The 25028-nt window shown below is 41.1% G+C and overlaps 1 protein-coding gene across 2 annotated transcripts in view; it reads right to left on the reverse strand.

Moving 5' to 3' along the window:
* Positions 1–78: 78 nt before the first annotated feature.
* The window catches only part of VIPAS39 (VPS33B interacting protein, apical-basolateral polarity regulator, spe-39 homolog), a 30634-nt gene continuing 5684 nt past the window's right edge, over positions 79–25028 (reverse strand). For both annotated transcript variants that reach the window (XM_003408794.4, XM_010588778.3), the window contains exons 4-20: positions 21811–21954; positions 21356–21394; positions 20913–20977; positions 18908–18964; positions 13193–13285; positions 12680–12713; positions 12077–12179; positions 10478–10505; positions 8598–8671; positions 6878–6953; positions 6087–6221; positions 5483–5524; positions 5053–5142; positions 3903–3989; positions 2358–2447; positions 1833–1937; positions 79–1098 (exon numbers count right to left, since the gene is read on the reverse strand). In XM_003408794.4, coding sequence (XP_003408842.1) covers positions 1078–1098; positions 1833–1937; positions 2358–2447; positions 3903–3989; positions 5053–5142; positions 5483–5524; positions 6087–6221; positions 6878–6953; positions 8598–8671; positions 10478–10505; positions 12077–12179; positions 12680–12713; positions 13193–13285; positions 18908–18964; positions 20913–20977; positions 21356–21394; positions 21811–21954 — 1283 coding nt within the window. In that variant the 3' untranslated portion in view covers positions 79–1077. The remainder of the gene's footprint in view (positions 1099–1832; positions 1938–2357; positions 2448–3902; positions 3990–5052; positions 5143–5482; positions 5525–6086; positions 6222–6877; positions 6954–8597; positions 8672–10477; positions 10506–12076; positions 12180–12679; positions 12714–13192; positions 13286–18907; positions 18965–20912; positions 20978–21355; positions 21395–21810; positions 21955–25028) is intronic.

Here is a 25028-nt window from a genome sequence, read left to right on the forward strand (position 1 = left end):
TGCTGAATGCAGACACTGAGGTAGACTTCTTGTGGTCCCATCATTCTGCATAAAAAACCAGGGAGGGAAAGAGACAGCACCAAGAAGGAAAGAGTTTTATTAGGAGTCTCGACATGTCAAAGAAATCCAGTTCAGTCACAGAGAAGGGAAGCTAATATTGGTACAGGGCAAAAAGTCAGCATTACGGAATATCTTGTCAAAACCAAGTGTGAAAATAAAACCTCCGTCTTAATATCCTGAAGGTCAGAAATGTAGCCCAGGTGAAACTTTTGGAAGCACCTGGTGAAATAATGAGACTTTGCATTATGGGAGAGTTCTCCAGCACTGCTGAATCTGAGCTCCGTAAAATGGGTCTGGGGCGGGAAGGTAGAGGAAAAGGCAGTCGGTCTCATCACCCACTCAGGGTCATCTCAGTGTGCAGGCAAGAAATGAACCATATGTTTTTGGTCAGAGGATAAGCTGGGACAGCAGAGGGGCACTGGCAGAGAAACACAACGCCTGGACCAGCTTTGTGATAATATAGAGAACTATGTGCAGTCTGGTGCAAGCTGATCTCCAGCAGGTCCTGGGCAATGCTGGCCCCTTCCTGAGGCCCCTGGCAACAGCCACTTTGATTCTGTTCTGACTTCATTTAGAGCAGAACTGCCAATGCCCAGCATCAAGTCCAGGGTCACCACTCGCTGAGAAAAATGGAGTGGCCATCCTATGATGCCCTGTACCTCTCAGTCTAGACCTCTTTTCTGGAGTAGTCACTTTTCCCAGACCCAGAGAGATCTTGCCCAATATGGGCCCAATCTAGAATCCACTCCCTCCTTCACATGAGCACCAGGTGGAGAGAGTCTTTCTCAGGAGTCGTCAAAGCTTTTGATCTTGGCCCTTAGATGATGGCCCTTGGACAGAAGGTCAGTCTGAAGCTGTCTGTGCCCCGGTATAGGTTTTTGTCCCGAGTATCAGGCACTGCCTGTTGACAATGGGCCCAAGTGAGGTGATGCTGTGACTCTCCCAAAGAAGAGCTCTCTCTTCTTTCACAGGCAGGAAAGGAAGAAATGAGACCAGTTTCAGGGTAGCTAATGCCACTCAATTCTTCCATCGAATTTGCTGTGGAATGAGCAAATAACAGTGTCAGTTTTCACTGATCTTTACAGAGAGGTCGATGGAATACAACTTAAAAAGGCTCATACACAACTTAAAAAGGTAAGAAAAAAAGGGAGTTGAGACAGTGTTTTTTAATATATGTGGGGGTGTCATTTATTCAAAGATGTATTAAACACCTATTCAGTACACTACAAGCCCCCCGCACCCCCTTCCACCCTCGTTAGGACCAAGCTTAAATAGCTTAACTAGCTTTTTATGACCCCCGGGCAGGTCTCAGAACACCTAATAGGAAACTAAGCTCCATATTAACCACAGTTTTAGTTCTTTCGCTATGAACCAGCTGAGTTTCCTAAATAGCTAACATCTACTTCACCCACTTCTTATTTCCAGCAGGTAGGTCACATCCATTCAAAGGAGACTATAGTCTGGACAGTTTGAAACTATAATATTTGCTTTTATACTTCCAATAGTGAGCCCCTCCTACCTGCTAGGTTTAACAATTATCTGAGCATTACAGGTAAGTCTCAGCTGGAGATACCCAGATTACCCTTAAATCACTGCATATCTCAAGAGTAATTTCTGCTGTTAAAGCAGTGATTTCACCCTTGGGACAGAGGAGAGTTTATACCCATGTAGCTCAGGTGACTGCCGTACCACCCAGGCCTTGGAAACTAAAGTTGATGCTACTTGTGAGCTGTCTCCTGAAAGTGATGAAGGGACAAGCTGTGGCTACTCACCGCGCTGTTGAGGATGGCATCAATCTTCTCCTCCTCTGCAGATCCTTTATCTACCTTACTCCTGTACGCTACCAACTGCTGGCGATCCTTCAGGTCCCGGCAGGTCTGTTCACCAAAACAAACAATACCAAACCCCCAATCAGCCTTCTCTTTGAGGGGCTTTTTCTTTTTATCATTACCACTTTACCTAAGGCCCCAGGGGAGGCAAAGAAACTACAGTGGGATGACAATGGGGTCAAGCACCCACAGATCTTCATGCTGGAGACAAACAGGTGGAACTTACTTGGCTTGATTCATTTCTAAAAATTCTCTAAGTGTAACAAATTCATAAAAGCAGAGAGAAACCACTCAAAGGGCTGAAACAATAATTCAGGTGTACTGGTCTCCAAACTAACTCTTGCCAGACCATTTTGTCTGTGAAGTCAGAATTTATGGAAGCACCTCAGGATCTAAGATAGAGGATAGAGTAATCCCCTACTCTCCGGTAGGGGGTCTAACTCAGGGTCTCATTTCCCGGGGACTCACATCAATGACAACATCATGGCACTTGAACTTAGTGGCCAAGTTCAACTTTGTGTCCACATCTTCCACCAGATTGACATACTCCTGTAGTATCTGTGGGAAGAGGTACTCTTGATTAATGAATCCCAGACCTATAAAACACAGAGCTCCAAAAGGTAGAAAAAAATTCTGAAGAAGGCAAAAGAGGTCAATAGCCAATATCTACAATTCCATTCATCAACCACACTTTTCTCAGACCAAGATGCAATTAAACACTGGACAAAGGATTTTAACAGATATTTTTCCCAAGAAGGTACACAAATAGCCAGTAAGTACATAAAAAGGTGCTCAAAGTCAGCAGTCATTAGAAAAATGCAAATCAAAACCACAATGAGATACCACTTCACACCCACTAGAATGACTATTATCAGAAAAAAAAACAGAAAATAACAAGTGTTGACAAGAATGTGGAGAAACTGGAACCCTGATGTATTGCTGGTGAGAATGTAAAAATGGCACAGCTGCTACAGAAAACTGTTTGGTGGTTCCTCAAAAAGTTTAACATATACCAGCCATATGACCTAGCAATTCCACTCCTAGAGACCCAAGAGACCTGAAAGCATGGCCTCAAACAGATACTTTTAATTAATGTTCATTACAGTATTATTTACAACAACCAAAAGTTGGAAGCAACCCAAGTGTCTGTCAACAAATGAATGAATAAACAAAAAGTGGTATATCCATACAATGGGATATTATTCAGACATAAGGAGAAATGAAATTCTGATACATGCTACAACATAAATGAACCCTGAGAACATTTTGCTGAGCGAAAAAAGCCAGACATAAAAGGACAAATATTGTATGATACCACTTATACGAAATACCTAGGCTAGGCAAATGCAAAGAGACAAAAGTTTATCAGCAATTGCCAGGGGTTAGGGGCCTATGGGGCATTACTGCTTAAGGGGTACTGAGTTTCTCTTTGGGATGATGAAAAACTTTTGAAACTATACAGTGATGATCATTATAAAACATGAATGTAATTAATGTCACTGAGTTGCACACTTAAAAATGGCAAATTTCTTGTTATATATATTCAACCATAATAAAAATTAAAAAAAAAAAAAAAAAGATGCAATGGGAAATGAGGTGGACCTTATGCAGTACTATGGAGCGACAGAAGAGATGCACACATTCCTCCTTACCTCATAGCCAGATACCCATGCCAGCAATGGGAACGCTCTAGAGCGGATCCCGTGCCACATCCAGAGCTCTTTTGTGTCCTTTCTCAGTGAGTGCTCCTTTTGTATCATTTGAACAGTATGTCCATACCACATAGGCTAAATACAGAAGATGCTCCTTGGAGAGGGCAGTTTGGGATTACCTCTAAAAGGCAGAGCAGAACTTTCCTTCCTGGTCTTTTGTATCTCAAGGGCCAGTGTACCCATTATGTTGCCTTTGAGTAAAAATCAGAACAGGTCAGGTCTCCCATCACTGACTGGTAAAAGGCTAAAAGTCGGGGTCTCCTAGAGTATCCTACATCCAGCTCTCTTTATGAGCCATTACCTGGACAGGGGCACTGTTCTTGTGCAAAATTTCCACAACCCGATGGAAGCCAATGGGTGCTCTCTTCTTGGTGTAGCCCAGCCAGTTCTGAAAAAGGAACACAGAGCCCAGTAGGTAGGTGAGATATAGTCAACAAACTCAGAAGTAGTCACCCTGTTTTACAGTCACACCAGAATACTGTCATGGTGGGAGCAGGGGGTGAAGGATAGAGAAATGGAGATGACTTTTTCAGAGAAGTCAAGGAGCTTGAAAGAGTGGAAAAGAGTCAAAGGTATGAAGTAAGTTCTTGGATCTATAAGCAATACTGCAGAAAAAAAGTCTGTGAGGTACTGCTAAGTGCAGTAAGTACTTTACTTAACGATATTTCTAGTATGAGCTAATCTGTGTAGAAAAACCCTACCCTCTATATCATTATATGTAGTGGATGTTATTTGTAAACTCATGAGAAAAGGTCTGGAAAGCTACCTACCAAACTCTGAATAGCATTCGTCTTGAGGAAAGGCATGAGATGGGAGCAGGTAGACAATGAAGAACAACTTCACTCTCTACTCCTTATGCTTTTGTACAGTGTTTGTTGTTGACACAGGCATGGTTTGTTTTGGTAATTAATGTAACTAATAAATAATAAGAAAGAAAAAAAGAATATTCTCAAACCCATTAAAAAAAAAAAGACTTCCATGTATAGATAGAGAGAAAGCAAAGATGGCAAAAATGCTAACAAATTGGTGAAGTAGTTAAGAAGTAAATTGTTGTAGTTGTTAGGTGCTGCTGAGTTGATTCTGACTCATGGCAACCCTATATGATAGAGTAGAACTGCCCCATAGGGTTTCCTAGGCTATAACTTTTACAGGAGAAAATCATCAGGTCTTTTCTCCCTCGGAGCCACTGGGTGGGTTCCAACCATTGACCCTTCTGTTAGCAAGCAAGCACTTAACCACTATAACCACCAGGGCTCACCAAAGAGTATACTAGTGTTCATTATATTATTCTTCTAATTCTTCTGTAAGTTTGAATTTTTAGAATATAAAAAGCTGAAGGAAAAATGTAAACCAGTAACTAGAACTGGATATTCCCATGAGGCCATCGAATAAAAGGATGATATGATGACTCTTTTCTTTCTCCCCAGGCATCCCAGTTCCAGGGCACCCACCTTCGTGGTAAAGAGGGCATCTACATCATGCCAGGCGCGAAGCTTGGCGCGAGCAGCCAGGGCTGTCAGCACATACTGTTTGTCTGGGATCTAGAATGCAGACACCAGAAGAAATTAAGGAAAATGGAAATGAGTGGGGAAGGTAAATGCTTGAGAATTCTGGAAAAGATGGGCAAAAACATTGCATGGTATTGATTCTACCCCTTAAAACAATACATTTCTTAGGTGACGAAGAGCCCCTTAATTCCCAAGCCCAAGCACTGCTGTAAACATTCAGTTAAAGTCTTCTCCCATGTCCCACAAGCTCATTCCTTTCTGCCTTTAATCTTGACTATCAAAGGACTTACTGTGCAGGGTTACAAAGCAACAGCCACTCCATGTAGTTACCCTGATAATACTTTTACCAAAACACTGACCAATTGATATCTACCTTAAACGTCTTCTTCAGGTTGATGGGACTGCTGAATGTCCCCTAGGATGAAAGCGGAGAGAAGGAATGTTAGTGTTACTGACTTTCCCAATCTCCTACTTTCTTTTCACCTATCCAGGTTTTCTACATCTCACACCATAACTATTTGAACCTAGCAATTAATTTAAGAGAAAGGCTCTACTGGGTCTAATCAGCTATCAGCACAACCTGGCTAAAAGGGGACTCGGTTAACAACTATCGTGCTTTTCCCAATTCTTTACTGATCCAAATAAGGGGAAAATGTCCACTTACGAGCATCAAATCCAAACTTCTTAAAAACAAACAAAAGAACCTCAAAACAAAACTTACCCACAGCTACCTGGCACTCTGCTGTTCCTCTTTCTAACCCAGTTTTATTTTCTTCTCTACACTGTGACATGCAAGACCTTACAAATCTTTTTCCCTCTTGACTCACCCCTGCTGAGGGCCAAGAAACCTTCCAGGTAGATTTTTTATAACTATACATACTCATTTGTTAATAGAGGACATAAAAATTCTGAATATGAACTGTATTCCTCCTGTGCAATGAGAATTTGTGGGGTCTGCCTTCACATTCGGCCTGTACCTCAGCCTCCGTGTAGTGGTAGAAGCAAGAGTAGAAAAGCGTTGTCACTAGTGGCATGTTGAGGATGGAAGCTTTGCGGGGGTGCTTACGGAAGATCTCAGTCTGTCCTGCTGATTCTAGATGTCGATCAATTGTCTGTGGTGACGTGAGCCATGCAAAAAAAAAAAAAGAAGAATGTCCATGGAGTAGAGGCGGGACAGAAACCTTTAATACTATAGCAATTTTCTTTCCCTCTCAAAGAATAAGGCAACAAAGAAAAAAAAAAAGAAAGAAATTGATTAGGATAGCCCAAAAAAACTTGCTGCCATCGAGTCGATTCTGACTCATAGCGACCCTACAGAACTGCCCCACAGGGTTTCTACGGCTGTAATCTTTGCAGAATCAGACTGCCACATCTTTCTCCTGAGGAGCGCCTGGTGGTTTCCAACTGCTGACCTTTTGGTTAGCAGCAGAGCGCTGAACCACTGTGCCACCAGGGTGCCTAGTAGGATAGCCCAGGGGAGTTTAAAATCCATAAGATGATGGTGGATCCAAGTTGGATGGAGAGTGGATATAACATGGGAGATCTAGGATGAAGAGGAGATACTTCCAGGTTAAGAGCAGGTGAGAAGGAAAAAAATGCCTGAGGAAAATGGAGGAAGGAGAGCTATCATGTAAAGGGAGAAAATGAAAGGCTCTTATAGACTGTAACGGGAAATCACAATATACAGGCAGAGCACAGAAGTCGCCTAGATGCCGAACGGCACGGAGCATGGCATTGAAGCAGAAAACACAGAGATGACGATTCTGACCTCAATGATGATCTGACGCTCCAGGAGTGTGTAATGGTCTTGTATGTGTGCAGAATCTTCTGCTGAAAATGGCAAACTGGTAGAGGGCCAGAAGGTTAGTACCTCTTTTTCTACTCCAAGAAGAAACAAACCCAACTAAGCCAAATCACCACTGAAAGCCTAAGAGGCTCTCAGTGCTTCACAAATCTGATCTCAATTCACCGTTAGAGCATCCCTGAAAGGTAGAGAGAGAGTGCAGGAAATACAGTAGACCTTTGGCTTGGATTTTATATTTAAGATTTTGTTAATTTAAGAGGAATCCTGAAGGTTTATAAAATACATGTAGTCATTAGTGATCCTGTTGAGGCATGATTTAGAGTCCTCTATTTTTCTTTTTTTTTTTTATTTGGGAAGCTGGAATGTTTGGTGAGACTCACATAGCTAGAGAGTGAGCCTATCCAATTGCCCATCATCCAGGTCCCATTTTGAAGCTCTGTGGTTCATGTTATTGCTTATGAAGGAACTCTCTTTAAGGGACCTTTACATTTCTTAGCCATTTTTTTATTACACAGTAATAAAGATAAATAAAATGATATGGCATGGTGGTACATTGTAGACTGGCAAAGATTTCAAAGATCTACGCCAATATCAAGGGTCCCGTCTTCAATGTTGTATTATCCTTTTACAAATAAAGAAGTTGAGGAACAAATAGTGTCTTACCTACAAGTCATATGGCTAATTCAATGGGTAAGTCCAGAAATAGAAGTCAGATGTTAAACTTTCAGTTCATAGATCTATCCTTTAGAAAGTGCTAACTTATTCCTTTATTCCACTCACTCCAGGGAGAATCCTGAAATTCAACTACACTATCCTAGACAATACAATCCACAGTCCATTTTTAGAAGAGATAAAGGCAGAAAACAATAGGTTCCAGTTACTTCACTACTCTAACTTTCCTCTTTGTTTACCAGAGGCCACATGATCTACCTCTGTATTTGGTAACATCAGAATTATGATTTCATTGACCTAGACAAATACACAAATGTGAAGCCTAGAAATCATGTCACATGATGAATGAAGTACTGAACACTGAACTTGGAGAAGCAGGGTCTGTTGGGTAGACTCTACAGCTGTCTTCAAATACTGACATGCAGAAGAGAAACAATTTGCTTCACATCAATCCAGAGGGTAGAGGAAAGATATAGGGAAGCAAGTTTCAGCTCAATATAAGGAAGCACTTTCCAATAATGAAGGCTGTTGAATAATAAAAAGAGCTGCTTCCAAGAGCAGTGAGCTCCCCATCACTGGAACATGGAGCTGGTTTTTTACAGGGATTCATGCTCTGGATAAAGCTTGCACTAGAGCAGTGGTTCCTGGACTTTGAGATTTCAAGGACCAGAAACACTGAAAAACATATATTTGGTTCATAAAGTATTGTCCACTTTTTAATTTTACTATATAAGGTCATAAGAAAAAGTTATAACCCACTTTACTACTAGAAAGGGGAAGGGAAAACACCCAGAATAAAAGATTGTCTTTCCAATTAAATAAATACATAAATTAGTTTTGTGCAAACTCTGGGGACTAGTGTTTGGGAACACTGAATGAGACAACCTTTAATGATGCTTTATAACTATTATCAGCCTTTCCCTTCAACTATCTATCCATTCCACCTTCTTTTATGCTCTCCATTCTATATAAAGGTTATTTATACTTAAAACCATCTCTCCCCCATACTTACCCAATGCAGGTCTTAAGAAATTCTTTTCGTTTCTCAGGGTCCTGAATGTTCAAGTGCTCTTGATAATGGGATAGCTACAAAAAACAGAGAAGGGCATTGAGAGCTTTTGTCTCCCTAGAAGGAGGAGGTAGCTGAGGAAGTGGACTTTTCATGCTTAAAAATCAAATTATTCATTTTTAGAGATTCCTTCTAGGTATGAATGGGTGGATGTGGATGTGGGTGTGGGGGAGAGTGGGGAACAAAGAGTGATTCAAAATCATTAATAGGTTTATCTAAAACTGCACTGTGCAATACGGTAGCCACTAGCCACATGTGGCTGTTTAAATTTAATCAAATTAAGTCAAGTGAAAATAAGGAAATTCAGTTCCTTACTTGCATGTGCCACTTTTCAAGTGCTCACTAGCTCCATGTAGCTCCTGGCCACTGTACTGGACAGCACAGAGTAGGCCCATCGTCACAGAGAGTTCCATCAGACAGTGCTGAGCTACAATGAAGCACTAACGACAGCACACAACAAGTAGATGGAGCACCTAGCTTTACCCTGAAGAACCCTGAAGATTGGGACTCGCTTAAAAGCAGACTAGCAGCTTTGCCACTTCCAAAGTTTACAAGGTGAGAAACTTCACATTCAGATACACCAGCGTCCATAACAAATCATCTTCCGTTCAAGCACAATAAAGAGTATGAGGAGAATAAAGTCTCAGGTAACAGTGAGGTACCCCAAACACGTTAATTCTCACTGCATCTATCAGACTTCCAAGCAGCAAAAAGAACGCTGTGTAAAGAAAAGTCCTTTCAGTTTTAAACCTATGGAGAGTAAAACCTTGAACAAAAAGCTTTTGAAAATGATTACTATAGACAGCCAGTCATTTTCAGTACAGTAAGAAAAAGGATTTCTGAAATTTTCTCATGCCTTGAATCTTAAGCTTAAGATCCTTTTTAGGAAACGTTTTCCTGAGTTCTAGTCTGCTATGCAAAGAAGGTTAACAATACCACTGAACGTGCCAGCTGAATGTGAGCACGGGTACCACAGCACGAATGTAGGGCAGGCCACACGTGACAGCACCCTGCCACTGGCGCTGCTGAGAGTCTTCTGCCTGCACTGTAATACCAGGCTTTAAAAACGGATCACTGATGTTTGAATAATACGACTAAAGCTTTCGTAAAATATCAGATTTATTTTTGTATTCCAGGAGTTCATTCTATGATGGTGAAAATCTGCCAAAAATCCATCTTAGCACTTGGCCAAAATGTGTATCGGGTGCACCACCAGCCTGACCTGTCTTCCTTCTTGACCTATATCTGGTTTCTTGTCTCTCTTAGCTTACAACATTCTCTTTAGTGTTAGAAGCCAGAACCCCCAAACTTCTGCAAACCAGGAACTGAAAACAATTAGAAACTAAAAAACGAATTCATCAGGCCTATATTCATTCATTTATTAAAAAAAAAAATCCATAAGCCCAGTCAAAAGAGCATGTAAAAAGAACTAAACATTGCTGTTGTTAGTTGCTGTCGAGTCGATTCTGACGCATGGCGACCCAGCATGTGCACAGCAGAGCTACTCGATAGGGCTTTCAAGGTTGTGATCTTTTGGAAGCAGACCACCAGGCCTGTCTTCCAAGGTACCTCTGGGTAGGTTCAAACCACCAAGCTTCTGAATAGTAGTTGAGCACTTACCCATTTGTGTCACCCAAGGACTCCTAAACAAAACATTGTATCATTTGTATTAAGATTTCAGGCTTCCCAGATGCCTTTCTCTTCTGAACGTGATCAATACCAAAGGACAGGTAATAGTTCAATCTGTCTGGGATGTCTGAAGCTGAGTTTTGGCCTGGATTTCTATTAAATGGATCCCCAACTGAAAGAAAGGCCACACTTACCGCAAGCTCTTCTGTTCTATCTAGGAACCTGAGAAGAAGCATAGGGAACAGGGCATTATAGCCTCACAGAATAGGATGACTGCTCTAGGAGAAACACAGTTCAAACTCATTTCTCTCCATAATCAAGATAAGCCCTTCTCTTCTTAAACTTTCTACCACCAGCAACCCCTTGAACAAACATGATAGATCAGGTATCTTTGTCTCTCTGAGTGTTTCTGGTTAAGTGAAAAGCAAGGACAAGAAGGCACTGCAGGGCACTAGTAACTTTATAATGTTGGCAGTCCTGAGAGAGGCTTAGGGCCTCCACAAAACCTACTCTAGCCCACAGTGATCTTCGTCTCTGTCAAAGCAGATTTTCTATATTGTCCTCTGTTGTTTTCATGTATAGTACAGAATGCCTTTTATCTTCACCAAAAGGTAGTCAGCCCTGGAGTACAAGGACTCCTGTCCTCTGATTCCTCCTTACTCTGAGTGGACCACCACTGTTAACACCACTGCCTTGGCACAGACAAGATGCCTAACAAAGGCTTGACTGGGAAAGGAGGGAGGCAGGGAAGGGATGGAGGGAAATAAGAAAACACCCTGCCTTGATGACCATGTCTTCTTTTGCAGATCCTGTACAACCACCTGTAATCTTAACCCTGGCCAGGTGACCTGCTTTCCCCACCTGAGTCTTTGGGACAGCTCATTGCTCTGCTGGAGTCAACTAGGTAGTCTTACCTTGGGACACACTTCAGCCTAAACAGAGGTGCCACCCTTTCCCTGATGCTGAAGAAGGGATGTAACATACATACATTTTGGTGTTCACTCCTGAAGGGGCTGATACACACAAGGCAGCCAAACAATAAGAATGTCAGAGTCTAAAGAGCTCTGCCTAGTAATCCAGGGCCAGCAAACAGTCCCCAGTGATTGGAATGAAACAGGGAGGGAAAACATGATAGGAGAGTTCCCCCTCCCAGGAACAGGTATGCCTGCCTCTGACTTCTCTACCTGTTAGAATCCTACGTAGTCTCATGGGCCAACTCAAATCCTTACTGCTTCCATGAGGCTTTCCTTGGGTATCCTGCCTGGAAATTCTATTTTCTTCCTCTGCTTTCCCATTGTACTTTCCACTGGCATCACGGGACTAAACAATACCTTTATTCTAAGTCTTCTATAAGAAAATGCTTAATAAATGCTGATTATTAACACTACATACTAGGCATTATTTTAAAAGCTTTGCACACACTAACTCATTTGATCTTCATTAACAACCCTGTGGGGTAGGTGTCATCGTCTCCATTTTATGGATGTGGAAACTGATGCTTGGAGAAGTTGGGTAATGTGCTCAAGGTCACTCTGTGAACTAAGTGGTGCTACCAGTACTTAGCCCAGGTGTGTTTGCTTCCAGAGCCTAGTTCTTAACCACCCTGGTATGCTGTCACCTTATCACAGGCTGTTGTATATTGTTGGTTATCCCATCACGTTTCAATAGCTTGTCTTTTAAGCTTTTCCAGAAAAAGGTCAGTATCTTCTATTTCTTTGTATCCCACCACCCCCGACTGCTTTGAACCAAGTAAGTACCTAGTAAACTCTACAGACCAGATGATCAGGTCTCACCTGAAGAGATCTAAAAGCAGCTTTTGATCCCCGATTTCCTTAAGGAAGTGAATGAGATGTCTCAAGGCTACCTGTCGCACCTCCAGCTCTCGGAAGAGAATCTCTGACAGGCAGGAAGAAGGAGTTAGGTAGAAACAAGTACAGCCTATTACTCAAGTGTGCCACTGGTCTTTCTACTCACATAGCTCAAACATTATGTCCTCAAAGCCTAGCAGAAGAATGGCTTTTATGGTACCCATCTCTACAGTTCAATCTACTACCAATACATGATGGTCCGAGGTAACTCTTAGTCATGAGTCAGCTTTTCAACTTTCACCAACCCACACAGCAGGCACTTGGCATGGACTCTGACTTCCCCAAACCAACACAGCCACCTGTCTGTTCAAATAAACAGAGGGGCAGTGCAGTCAATATAGTTAACCACCCTAAAGGATGAGCTGCTGCCCTTAGAGATCGGTTGTGTGCTAAAGTCTCCGGCCACCCCAGCTGACTCTGAAGCAGATCTGATGCTGGTGAACTTGGGTCTGAAAGCCACACTGCCTTTCTCCCTTCACATGTGGCAGACGCTTTGCTGACTAAAGATTTTCCTCCAACCATGCTCACCTTTGCTCAGTGTCCTCTTCAGGAAGATCAAAACCTAGAGGAAAAGACAACAAAGAATGAATTAAGCTGTGCAAACTTTAAACAAAACTCTGCCTGAGCACCTGATGTCTAAAAATGAGGCCAGCAACTCATCAGGAAATGTTTACAGGTACAGACAACAGACTTTTCTATGTGACGGAAATCTGGAACTGAGCTGTTTCTTGGGAGTCCACAATCCTGTGCCCCCACTGAGAGGCAGGGTATGTGGCTGCCTTCTTCTGAAACTGCTGTCACATCTCTCCTCCCTCAGATTATTTTTTATAAGATAAAGTAGCCAGCTACAATTTCTTGGTTACAATCAAAAGTTCCACAATGCATGTCCTGCCAGTTGAGTCCTGCAACAGGCACTGCTGAGAATCCTATACCTGGAGAAGAAAAATTCAGTACCTTTACTTAACACTTGATCTAAAACATTAAGGTCTATTTTGATTGGATTTTCAAAAACTAATGAAAACAACGAAACAAACAACTCACTGCAGTAATGACGTTTCCATCATGCATGCTTACTGCTTCTTCTAGGAGTTGTAATTTGTCCTGTAAGGAGCGGAATCTTTCTAGTGAGCAGACCTGGCAGAGAAAGAACAGAGTTGGTGGACAAGGAAGTAATTTCCTATATTGCTTTGTCACTGGATATTGAAGAATGGGTGACAATGAAAGGAAATGTCCCTGAGGATGGCCTCTTTATTGTTACGATATGGGCCCTATTACTTTATGGGACAGTAGGTTCCCACTATACACTCTCTAGTTCAACCTTATGCCCTGTTGTTGTTGCAGGTGCCATCAAGTCAGCTTCAAGTAATAGCCACCCTATGTACGAAAAAACGAAACACTGTCCAGTCCCGCGCCATCCTCCCAATCGTTGCTACATTTGAGCCCACTGTTGCGGCCACTGGGTCAATCCATCTCAGTAAGGGTCTTCCTTTTTTTTGCTGACCCTCTAATTTACCAAGCGTGATGCCCTTCTCCAAGGACTGGTCCCTCCTAATAACATGTCCAAAGTACCTGAGACAAATTCTTGCCATCCCCACTTCCAAGGAGCAACTGGTTGTATTTCTTCCAAGACAGATTTGTTCATTCTTCGGGCTGTCCACAATGTATTCAATATTCTTCGCAAACACCATAATTCAAAAGCATCAGTTCTTCTACGGTCTTCCTTATTCGTTGTCCTGCTTTTGCATGCTTATGAGGCAATTGAAAATATCATGGCTTGGGTCAGGTGCACCTTAGTTCTCAAAGTGACATCTTTGCTTTTTAACACCTGAAAAAGAGGTCTTTTGCACAGATTTTACCAGTGCGGTACGTTTGATTTCCTGACTGCTGCTTCCATGGGCGTGGATTGTGGATCCAAGAAAATGAAATCCCTGACAACTTCAATCTTTTCTCCATTTACCGTGATGTTGCTTATTGGTCCAGTTTTGAGGATTTCAGTTTTCTTTATGTTGAGGTGCAATCCATACCGAAGGCTGTGGTCTTTGATCTTCATTAATAAATGTTTCAAGTCGTCTTCACTTTCAGCAAGCAAAGTTGTTTCCTCTGCATGTCGCAGGTTATGAGTCTTCTACCAATCCTGATGCCATATTCTTCTTCATTTAGTCCAGCTTCTTGGATTATTTGCTCAGCATACAGATTGAGTAAGTATGGTGAAAGGATGCAACCCTGATGCACACCTTCCTTAATTTTAAATCATGCAGTATCCCCTTGTTATGTTCTAACAACTTCCTCTTGGTCTTTGTACAGGTTCCTCATAAGCACAATTCAGTGTTCTAGAATTCCCATTCTTCCCAATGTTATCTATAATTTGTTATGATCCACACAACTGCATGCCTTTGCACAGTCAATAAAACAGAGGTAAAATTTTTTCTGGTATTCTCTGCTTTCAGTCAGGATCTATCTGACATCAACAACGATATCCCTCATTCCATGTCCCCTTTGAATCTGGCTTGAATTTCTGGCAATTTCCTGTCGATGTACTGCTGCGACCACTTTTGAATTATCTTTAGCAAAATTTTACTTGCGTGTGATATTAATGATATTGTTAGATAACTTTCACAATCTGTTGGATCACCTTTCTTTGGAATGGACACAAATATGGATCTCTTCCAGTCGGTTGGCCAGGTAGCTGTCTTCCAAATTTCTTGGCTTAGATAAGTGAGCACCTCCAGCGCTCTCTACCTGTTTGTTGAAACATCTCAACTGGTATTTTGTCAATCCTGGAGCCTTACTTTTTGCCAATGCATTCAGTGCAGCTTGGATTTCTTCCTTCAATACCATTGGTTCTTGATCATATGCTAGCTCCTGAAATGGCTAAAAGTTGAGCAATTCTTTTTGGCACAGTGACTATGTGTATTCCTTCCATCTGCTTTTGATGCCTCCCGCATCATTCAATATTTTGCCTATTTAAAAAAAAAAAAAAAAAACTCATTGTCGATTCTGACTCATAGCAACCCTACTGGACAGAGCAGAACAGCCCCATAGGGTTTCCAAGGAGTACCTGGTGGATTCAAACTGCAGCCAAACTCTTAACCACTAAACTACCACGGTTTCCATTTCGCACATTGAATACTTCAAAACTGCAACTTGAGGCTTGAATTTTTTTCTTCAGTTCTTTCAGCTTGAGTAATGTCGAGCATGTTCTTCCCTTTTGGTCTTCTAACTCCAGGTCTTTGCACATTTCATTAGGATATTTTACTTAGTCTTCTCGAGCTGCCCTTTGAAATCTTCTGTTCAGCTCTTTTATTTCATCATTTCTTCCATTCTCTTTAGCTACTCAACATTCAAGAGTATGTTTCAGAGTCTTTTCGGACATCCATTTTGGTCTTTCTTTCTTGTCTTTTTAATGACCTTTTGCTTTTTTCATGTATGATGTCCTTGATGTCATTCCACAACTCATCTGGTCTTCGGTCATTAGTGTTCAGTGTGTCAAATCTATTCTTGAGATGGTCTCCAAATTCAGGTGGGATATGTTCAAGGTCACATTTTGGCTCTCCTGGACTTGTTTTAATTTGCTTCAGCTTCAACTTAAACTTGCATATGAGCAACTCATGGTCTGTTCCACAGCTGGCCCTTGGTCTTGCTCTGACTGATAGTATTGAGCTTTTCCATCATCTCTTTCCAGACGTAGTCGATTTCATTCCTATGTTTTCCATCTGGTGAGGTCCACGTGTATAGTTGCCGTTCATGTTGTTGAAAAAGAGTATTTTCGGTGAAGAAGTTGTTGGTTTTGCAAAATTCTATCATGCGATCTCTGGCATCATTTCTGTCACCAGAAATGATTTTCCAATACCAATCCTTCTTCTTCATTTCCAGCTTTCACATTCCAATCACCAGTAATTATCAATGTGTCTTGATTGCATGTTTGATCAATTTCAGACTGCAGATTTGGTATATGTCTTCAATTTCCTCATCTTTGGCATTAGTGGTTGGTATGTAAATTTGAGTAACAGTCATACTGACTGGTCTTCCTTATAGATGTATGGATATTATCCTATCGCTGACAGCGTTGTAGTTCAGGATAGATCTTGAAATGTTCTTTTTGATGATAAATGCAACACCATTCCTCTTCAATTTGTTATTCTTGGCATAGTAGACCATACGAATGTCTGATTCAAAACAGCCAACTTCAGTCCTTTTCAGCTCATTAATGCCTAGAATATCAATCTTTATGTGTTCCATTTCATTTTTGATGACTTCCAATTTCCTAGATTCATACTTCATACATTTCACATTCTGATTATTAATGGATTTTTGCAGCTGTTTCTTCTCATTTTGAGTTGTGCCACATCAGCAAATGAAGGTCCTGAAAGCTTGACTTCATTCATGTCATTAAGGTCAACTCTACTTTGAGGAGGCAGCTATTCCCCAGTCGTATTTTGAGTGCCTTCCAACGTGAAGGGCTCATCTTTCAGCACTACATCAAACAGTGTTCTACTGCTATTCATAAGGTTTTCATTGGCCAATTTTTTTCAGAAGTAGACTGCCAGGTCCTTCCTCCTAGTCTGTCTTAGTCTGGAAGCTCCACTGAAACCTGTCCACCATGGGTGACCCTGCTGGTATTTGAAATACTGGTGGAAAAACTTCCAGTATCAGAGCAACATGCAAGCCACCGCAGTACTCGACGATGGTAATATCTTGATGAAATCTTGCCAAAATCAACAAGTAGGGTGATCACTTGTTCCTTTAAAAATCAGATTTAATGAGATAGAATTTAGATACAATAAAATCTAAGTGTACAATTCAGAAAGTTATGACAAATGTATAAACGCATGCAACCACCACCACAGTCAAGATTAAGAACATTTCCATCACCCCCAAAAGTTCCCCGTGCACTCTGAAGTCAGTGCGCTCCTTCCATTTCTATCTCCTGACAACCACTGATCTGTTTTCAGTCACTACAGTTTTGCCTTTTCTAGAATTTCATAAAAACGGAATCACACAATATGTATTCTTCTGTGTCTAGCTTCTTTCACTCAGCTTCATGTTTCTGAGACGAATACCGGTGTTGCAGTCAGTATCAGTGGTTTGCTCCTTTTAGTGCCATGTAACCTTCGGTTGTAGGGATATGCCAGAATGTATTTATCCATTTACCTGCTGGGAGACACCGGAATTGTTTCCGCTTTGGGAGCTCTTAGGAATGAACATTTACATGCAACTCTTTGTACAGACATGTTTTCTTTTTTCTTGGAATGTAAATGATTTGCAGTGAAATTTCTGGGTCCTGTGTTATGTTTAACTTTGTAAGAAACTGCCAGACTACTGTCCACAGTAGTTTCACCATTTTACATGCCCACCAGCTGTGTGTGAGTTCAGTTCCTCCACATCCCCCCAACACTTGGCAAACTCAGCCTTTTTAAATTTTGCCACTCTAGTGGCTCTATGGTGGTACTCATGGTTTTAATTTACATTTTTAAATTAACTACTGATGTTGAACATCTTTTCAAGTGCTTATTGGCCATCCATATATCTTCTTTTGTAATGTGCCTGGTCAGATCTTTTTATCGGATTGTCGATCTTATTACTGATTTGCACGGAGTCCTTTATATGTTGTGGATTGTTGTGGTTGCTGGGTGCTGTAGAGTCAATTCCGACTCATAGCGACCCCACGTGACAGAGTAGAACTAGCCCATAGGGTTTTCTTGGCTGTAAACTTTATGATAGCAGATCACTAGGTCTTTCTCCAGTCGAGCTGCTGAGTGGGTTCAAACCACCAACCTTTTGGTTAGCAGCCAAGTGCTTAACCTTATATGTTCTAGATAAAAGTCCTTTACAATATATGTGTTCTACAAATATTTTCTCCCAGCCATGGTTGTTTCTTCATGTTTTTAATAGTGCTATTGAAGACTTCAAGTTTTCATTTTTAATGAAGTCCATTTTACCAATTTTTTTCGTTTATGGTTCATTTTTTTTGTGTTCTATATTCTGGAAGTTTTATAGTTTTAGCACTTACTTACATTCAGGCCTATGATCCATTTTAATCAATTACTACGATGTCAATTCTCCCCAAATTGATCTATAGATTCAGTGCAATCTCAATCAAAATCAAAGCAGACTTTTTGTAGACATTGACAACCGACGCTAAAATTTACATAGAAATGCAAAGGATCTAGAATAGCCAAAACAATTTTGAAAGAGAAGAACAAAGTTGAAGGTCTTATATTGCCTGATTTCAAGATTTACTACAAAGCTACAATAACCAAAACAGTGTGGTACTGGCATAGGACAAATACATTGGTGAAATAGAAAAAAGAGCCCAGAAATAGATCCACACTCATATGGTCAATTGATCTTTGACAAAGGTACCAAGGTAATTCCACAGGGAAAGGTAAAAAGTCTTTTCAAAAAGAGTGCTGGAAGTATTGAAGATTTATATGGGGAAAAACTGACCTCAGCCCTTACCTCACACCATACAAAAAAATTAATTTGCAATGGATCACAGACCAAAATGTAAGAGATCCTCACTCTTAAATGCACTTGCCCCTCTCATCCATCACTCTTTCCCCATTATTCCATTAAACCCAATAAAGCCCATTAAAGCAACAGTAAACCCTGGGGACTTTTGACTTTAGTGAGTTCATTTAGCTCCTGAAAACCACTTCATTTAACTAATGGGAACTGAAGAGATAGGTTAAGAAATCCTCCCCGTGGGAACAAGCTGCCCAAGTTCCCAAATCCCGCAAGAATTCTACCCCTTACCTTCCCTTTCCGGAGGCGTTGCACTGTGTCACTGAGGCTCCAATCATTGCTGTAGTCCTGTAATATTAACAACACATGAATCCCAGGAAGTTAAGGGATCAGAATATTAGTGTACCATCTCTTCACCTGAAACTCATAGTCTTACTCCCTAAAGGGGAAATTTTTTTTTTAATTGTACTTTAGATAAAGGTTTACAGAACAAACTAGCATCTCATTAAACAGTCAGTACAATACTGTTTTACGACATTGGTTAACAACACGTCAACACTCTCCCTTCTCAATCTTGAGTTCCCTGTATCAGCTTTCCTGTCCCCTCCTGCCTTCTAGTCCTTGCTCCTGGGCTGGTGTGCCCCTTTAGTCTCATTTTGTTTTATGGGCCTGTCTAATCTTTGACTGAAGAGTGAAACTCGGAAGTGACTTCATTACTGATCTAAAAGGGTAACCGGGGGCCATACTCCCAAGGTTTCACCAGTCTCTGCCAGGCCAGTAAGTCTGGTCTTTTTTTGTTGAGTTAGAATTTTGTTCTATGTTTTCTCCAGCTCTGTCTGGGACCCTCTATTGTGATTCCTGTCAGAGCAGTCAGTGGTGGTAGCCGGGTACCATCTAGTTGTACTGGACTCAGTCTGGTGGAGGCCATGGTAGATGTGGTCTATTAGTCCTCTGGGCTAATCTTTCCCTTGTATCTTTAGCTTTTTTCATTCTCCTTTGCTCCCAAAGGAATGAGACCAGTGGAGTATCTTAGATGACCACTCACAGGCTTTTAAGACCACAGATGCTACTCACCAAAGTAAAATATAGAACATTTTCTTTATAAACTGTGTTACGCCAATTGAGCTAGACGTTCCCCGAGACCATGGTCCCCACAGCCCTTAACCTAGCAATTCGGTCCCACAGGGAGTTTCGATGTGTCTATGGAGCTACCATAGCCTTGCCTTGTACAAACTGTGCTGGCTTTCCCAGTATTGTGTACTGTCTTCCCCTTCACCAAAGTTACCACTTATCTATTGTCTGTTTAGTGTTTTTCCGTCGGGGGAAATATTTTGTGGGAGGGAATCAATGAGAAAAAAAATTAAGAGCTGTGATGGTCTTGTTCTGAGTTTCTGAAGGAAGCAGAACAGGGGCATTACAGTAGGAGGAGATGGATCAAAGAAGGAATGAAGCATTTTGTCAGAAAACCCAGTAAACCTTGGCCTGACAGAGACTGGAGAACCCCCGAGAGTATGGCCCCCAGACACTCTTTTAGCTCAGTAATGAAGTCACTCCCAAAGTTCACCCCTCAGCCAAAGATTGGACAGGCCCATAAAACAAAATGAGACTCAAGGGGCATAAATGCCCAGGGGCAAGGACTAGAAGGCAGGAGGGGAACCCAATGTCGAGAAGGGACAATGTTGACAAAACAATATGTCGTAAAACAATATGTGTACAAACTGTTTAATGAGAAACTATTCTGTAAACCTTCATCTAAAGTACAATTAAAAAAAAAAAAACCAGTAAACTTATATACCTACTGATTTCAACCCTTAGATACAATTAGAGTCACATTTTGGGACTCCAATTAATGACTCTGGCTGACAGAAAGAGGGATGTTCTTTTGAGACATGATCTTTTTTTAGACCTTTTTTTTTTTTAGACTATAGTTTCTCCTTATAAATCAATTTTTTTTTAATGTGCTTCATGAGAATATGAGCTTTACCAAGCTTCTAGGCCACAGTGATGATCACTGAGTTTCAAAGTACAGCCTTCAAAAGGCAGCATAATGGGTGAGAAAAATATGCTAGGACTATGTCAGAAAGTAGAGATTTTGAGTCCAAGTTCCACAATTTACTATCTGTAAGACCCAGGCAAAGTGTTAATGTTTAGAAATCCAGTTTTCTTATCAATAAAGAGGTGTTAAAATAATACCTACTCTACCTACCTCCAAGAGGCGGGATGATTCAGCAAGATAATGTATGTCAAAGCACTTTATAATGTGTAAAATGTCATCCTAGTGTGAGAGATAACTCACCCTATACTCCCCCTTAGGCCTCCCCAGCTCTGGAGCATAGCTTTTGGCAGATGTGTCTGACAGAGCTAAAACAAAACAAACAAACAAAAAACCAGGCAGGTGGTTCAGAAGGGTACCATGAGTCCTGCTTCTTGTCATCCCTTTCCCTACTGCCTCCTTCTCAAACTTTTTTTTTTTTTTTTAATTTGTGGGCATTTTTTGGCTCAAAGTAGGTCTTAATTCCTCCCCACAGACACCATCCCTAGGAGTCAGCCTTCCCCCCACAGCCCGAATAATTCCTACCTCCTTACACAGCATCAGAAAATTTCTCCAACAACAATGTCAGATTTAGAAGAACATTCATCTGATCATTTAACTACCACCTACCGCCATGGCTCCCCAGACTGTAACCCACATCAGTAATATCTCCCACAGCAATCAAGAGAAGAAGGTCCAACACCTACCATCAGACAAGGACTGGAAACTTCCAAATCTAGTTCTCCCTATAGGTAAAGAACACATGAGGGAAGAGATCAATAGTTCAAGTCAGAACGACCCAGATTGGTGAAGGGTATGTGTATAGAATGTTATGCGATATGAGAACTTAGGGCTTAAAAAAGCTTTTATTCAACTTCAGAAATCTGAGATGCCTTTCTGAAAAAGCAGGGAAGTATTCTGGTCTAGGCAAATCTCTTTAGAATCTGTCACAGGGTTAATACCAACTTTGTTCATCATCTTCTAAAAACCCAGTGTTATACCTCTGAATTTCTCTTCTCCCACTCCTAATCCCTAACCTTCAGCTCCACTGATAATTCTTTACCTTTCCATAATTTTTTTCTTCCACATTAAATGAAAATTATAGTTTGTACATCTTTCTGAAAAAAAGAAAAGAGGGTTCCTTTTAACAATCACTCTTTACCTTTAAAAAAGCTGCTTAGGGAGTAGGTAGAAATAGGTTTGGATGGCTGTCCGTAGGAAGAAAAGTTGTTTCGGTTCTTCTGTTCACGCCCCTCATGGGTTGACCCACTATTACCAGCAGTCTCTTTGATGGTCCATGAGATACCTGCAAGATGAACAATTCTCATCCAAAATAAATCCTTGACATCCAACACTCCAATAAACTCCAATAGCTTTTCACCAGAGCCCCTAGTCCTTTCGCCAACATGGTCTCCAAAAATTGGGGCAGGAAGAAAGGGTACAAATAGATTAATCAATAGAAAAATGGGCAAAGGACATGAATAAATGGATCATACAAAACGAAATTCAAATGGCTCTGAAAAATACAAAAAGATACTCAACCTAGCTTTTTAAAAAAACTGTGGTAAATATATACGTAAGAAAACATTTGCCATTTTAACATGTACAATTCAGTAACGTCAATTTCACTCTAATAAAGTAGTTACAAGTTAAAAGTATAATGAGCTTCCATTGGTCTCCTATAAGATGGGCAAAGATCCGAAAGTCTGATAATATGCTGTGCTGGGAAGACTGTGGGGAAAGAGAAACCCTCCTACATTGCTGGTGGGAGTATAAGTTGGTGCAGCTCCTGTGGAGGGCAATATCCGTCCAATACAGATACAAATACCTTTGCCAATGATTGCACTCTAGGAATTTACCCTTCAGATATTAATATATAGGCAAAATACAAGGTTACTGATAGCAACATTAACAGTAAAAGACTAGAAATAATTTAAAGTCCATCAATAGGGACTGGTTATGGGACAACTAGATCACTACATGCAAAAGAAAGAAACTATGCTCATACTTCACATCATAGAAAAGATTAACTCAAAGTGATTAAGGACCTAACGTAAAAACTAAAACCATAAAACTCTTACTAGAAAACAGCGGTATTGCTTGGAGAACTAATTTTTTAACAATGGATTCATAAATACAACACCAAAAGTATGATCATAAGACAAAATAAATAATTTGGACTTCATGAATATTAAAACTTCTGTTCATCAAAGAACTTTAATAACCAAGTGAAGAAACAACCTACAGACTGTGAGAAAAATCTTGAGACTTTTATACCACATAAGGGCTTAACAACCAGAATTTATAAAGAACTTCTACAACATCAACAACAAAAAAACAACCCAATCAAAAAATGGGCAAAGGAACCCACCTGGAGCAAAGGAGAATGAAGAACCACCAAGGTCACACAACAACTAGGAGCCCAAGAGACAGAAAGGACCACATGAACCAGAGACCTACATCATCCTGAGACCAGAAGAACTAGTTGGTGCCCAGCCACAATTGATGACTGCCCTGACAGGGAGCACAACAGAGAACCCCTGAGGGAGCAGGAGATCAGTGGGATGCAGACCCCAAATTTGCATAAAAAGACCATACTTAATGGTCTGACTGAGACTGGAGGAATCCCGACGGTCATGGTCCCCAGACCTTCTGTTGGCACAGGACAGGAACCATCCCCGAAGACAACTCATCAGACATGAAAGGGACTGGACAGTGGGTAGGAGAGAGATGCTGATGAAGAGTGAGCTAATTATATCAGGTGGACACTTGAGACTGTGTTGGCATCTCCTGTCTGGAGGGGGGATGGGAGGATAGAGAGAGTTGGAAGCTGGCAAAATTGTCACGAAAGGAGAGACTGGAAGGGCTGACTCATTAGGGGGAGAGCAAGTGGGAGTACAGAGTAAGATGTATATAAACTTATATGTGACAGTCTGACTTGATTTGTAAACATTCACTTGAAGCTCAATAAAAGTTAATAAAAAAAAAAAAATGGGCAAAGGACTTGGATAGACATTTCACCCAAGAGGATATACAAATGGCCAATAAACACATGAAAAGATGCCAAACATCATTATCCAACTGCTGTTGAGTCAGTTCTGACTCATGGCAGCCCCATGTGTGTCAGTGTAGGACTGTGCTCCATAGAGTTTTTAATGGCTGATTTTTTGGAAGCGGATCACCAGGCCTTTCTTCCAAGGCATCTCTGGGTGGACTCAAACCTCCAAACTTTCAGTCAGCAGCCAGACATCCATATCGAAACCACAATGAGATATCACTTCAGCTGCACTTGATCAAAAAACAGAAAACAACAAAACGTTGGTGGGGATGTGGAGAAACTGGAATCCCTCAACTATTGCTGGCGGTAACGCAAGCTGGTACAGCCACTGTGGAGAACGTCTGGCAGCTCCTCAAAATGTTAAACATAGAACTACCGTGTTTTTGTTGTTAGTTGCTGTCGAGCTGATTCCAACTCATGGCAATCTCACGTGTGCAGAGTAGAACTGCACTCCATAGGGTTTTCAAGGCTATGACCTTTCAGAAGCAGATTGCCAGGCCTTACTTTCAATGTGCCTCTGGGTAGGTTTGAACCAACAACCTTTGTTATTACTCCAGAATTTAACCATTTGTGCCACCCAGGGACTCCTGTAACTACCAGGTAACCCAGCCATTCCACTCCTACGTATATACCCAAGAGACCTGAAAGCAGTGACTCAGACAGACATATGTACACCAATGTTGACAACACTCTTCACAAGAGCCAAAAAGTGGTAACAACCTAACTGTCCCTCAACAGATGAATGAATGAACAATGTGATATACCCATATAATGGCATATTACTCAGCTGTAAGAAGAAATGAAGTCCTGATATATGCTACGACATGGACAAACTTTGAAAACATTAGGCTGAGTAAAGTCAGTCACAAAAGGACAAATATTGTATGATCCCACATATGAAACATCTAGAATACGCAAAAGTATGAGACCGAAGTTTGTTAGCAGTTAGTGGCCAGGCATGGGAGGAAGAGGGAAGAAGAAAGTCATTGTTCAGGACTCGCTGAGTATCTGTTAGGGAAGACCGAAAATTTGGCAGTGGGTACCGGTGGTGGTTGCACGTGATGAATGTAGGCAATTTCACTGAATTGTACATGTAAAAAATGTTGACTTGGCAAATGTTGTGTTACACATATTTTTGCCACAATAAAAAAAAAAAGTAGTGAACTGGTTAAATAATTATGGAAAACCTATACCATGTAGTACTACGTTGCTATTAAAAAAGAGACAGAGAGAATGAGACAGGTCTTTATATGCTGAAATACAAACCTCTCTGAAACACATTATCAAGTGGCAAGGGCAGGGTATAAGGTATGCTACTGCTG

The sequence above is a fragment of the Loxodonta africana genome, chromosome 10, assembly GCF_030014295.1.
Source record: "Loxodonta africana isolate mLoxAfr1 chromosome 10, mLoxAfr1.hap2, whole genome shotgun sequence".
In the NCBI taxonomy this organism is placed as follows: domain Eukaryota; kingdom Metazoa; phylum Chordata; class Mammalia; order Proboscidea; family Elephantidae; genus Loxodonta; species Loxodonta africana.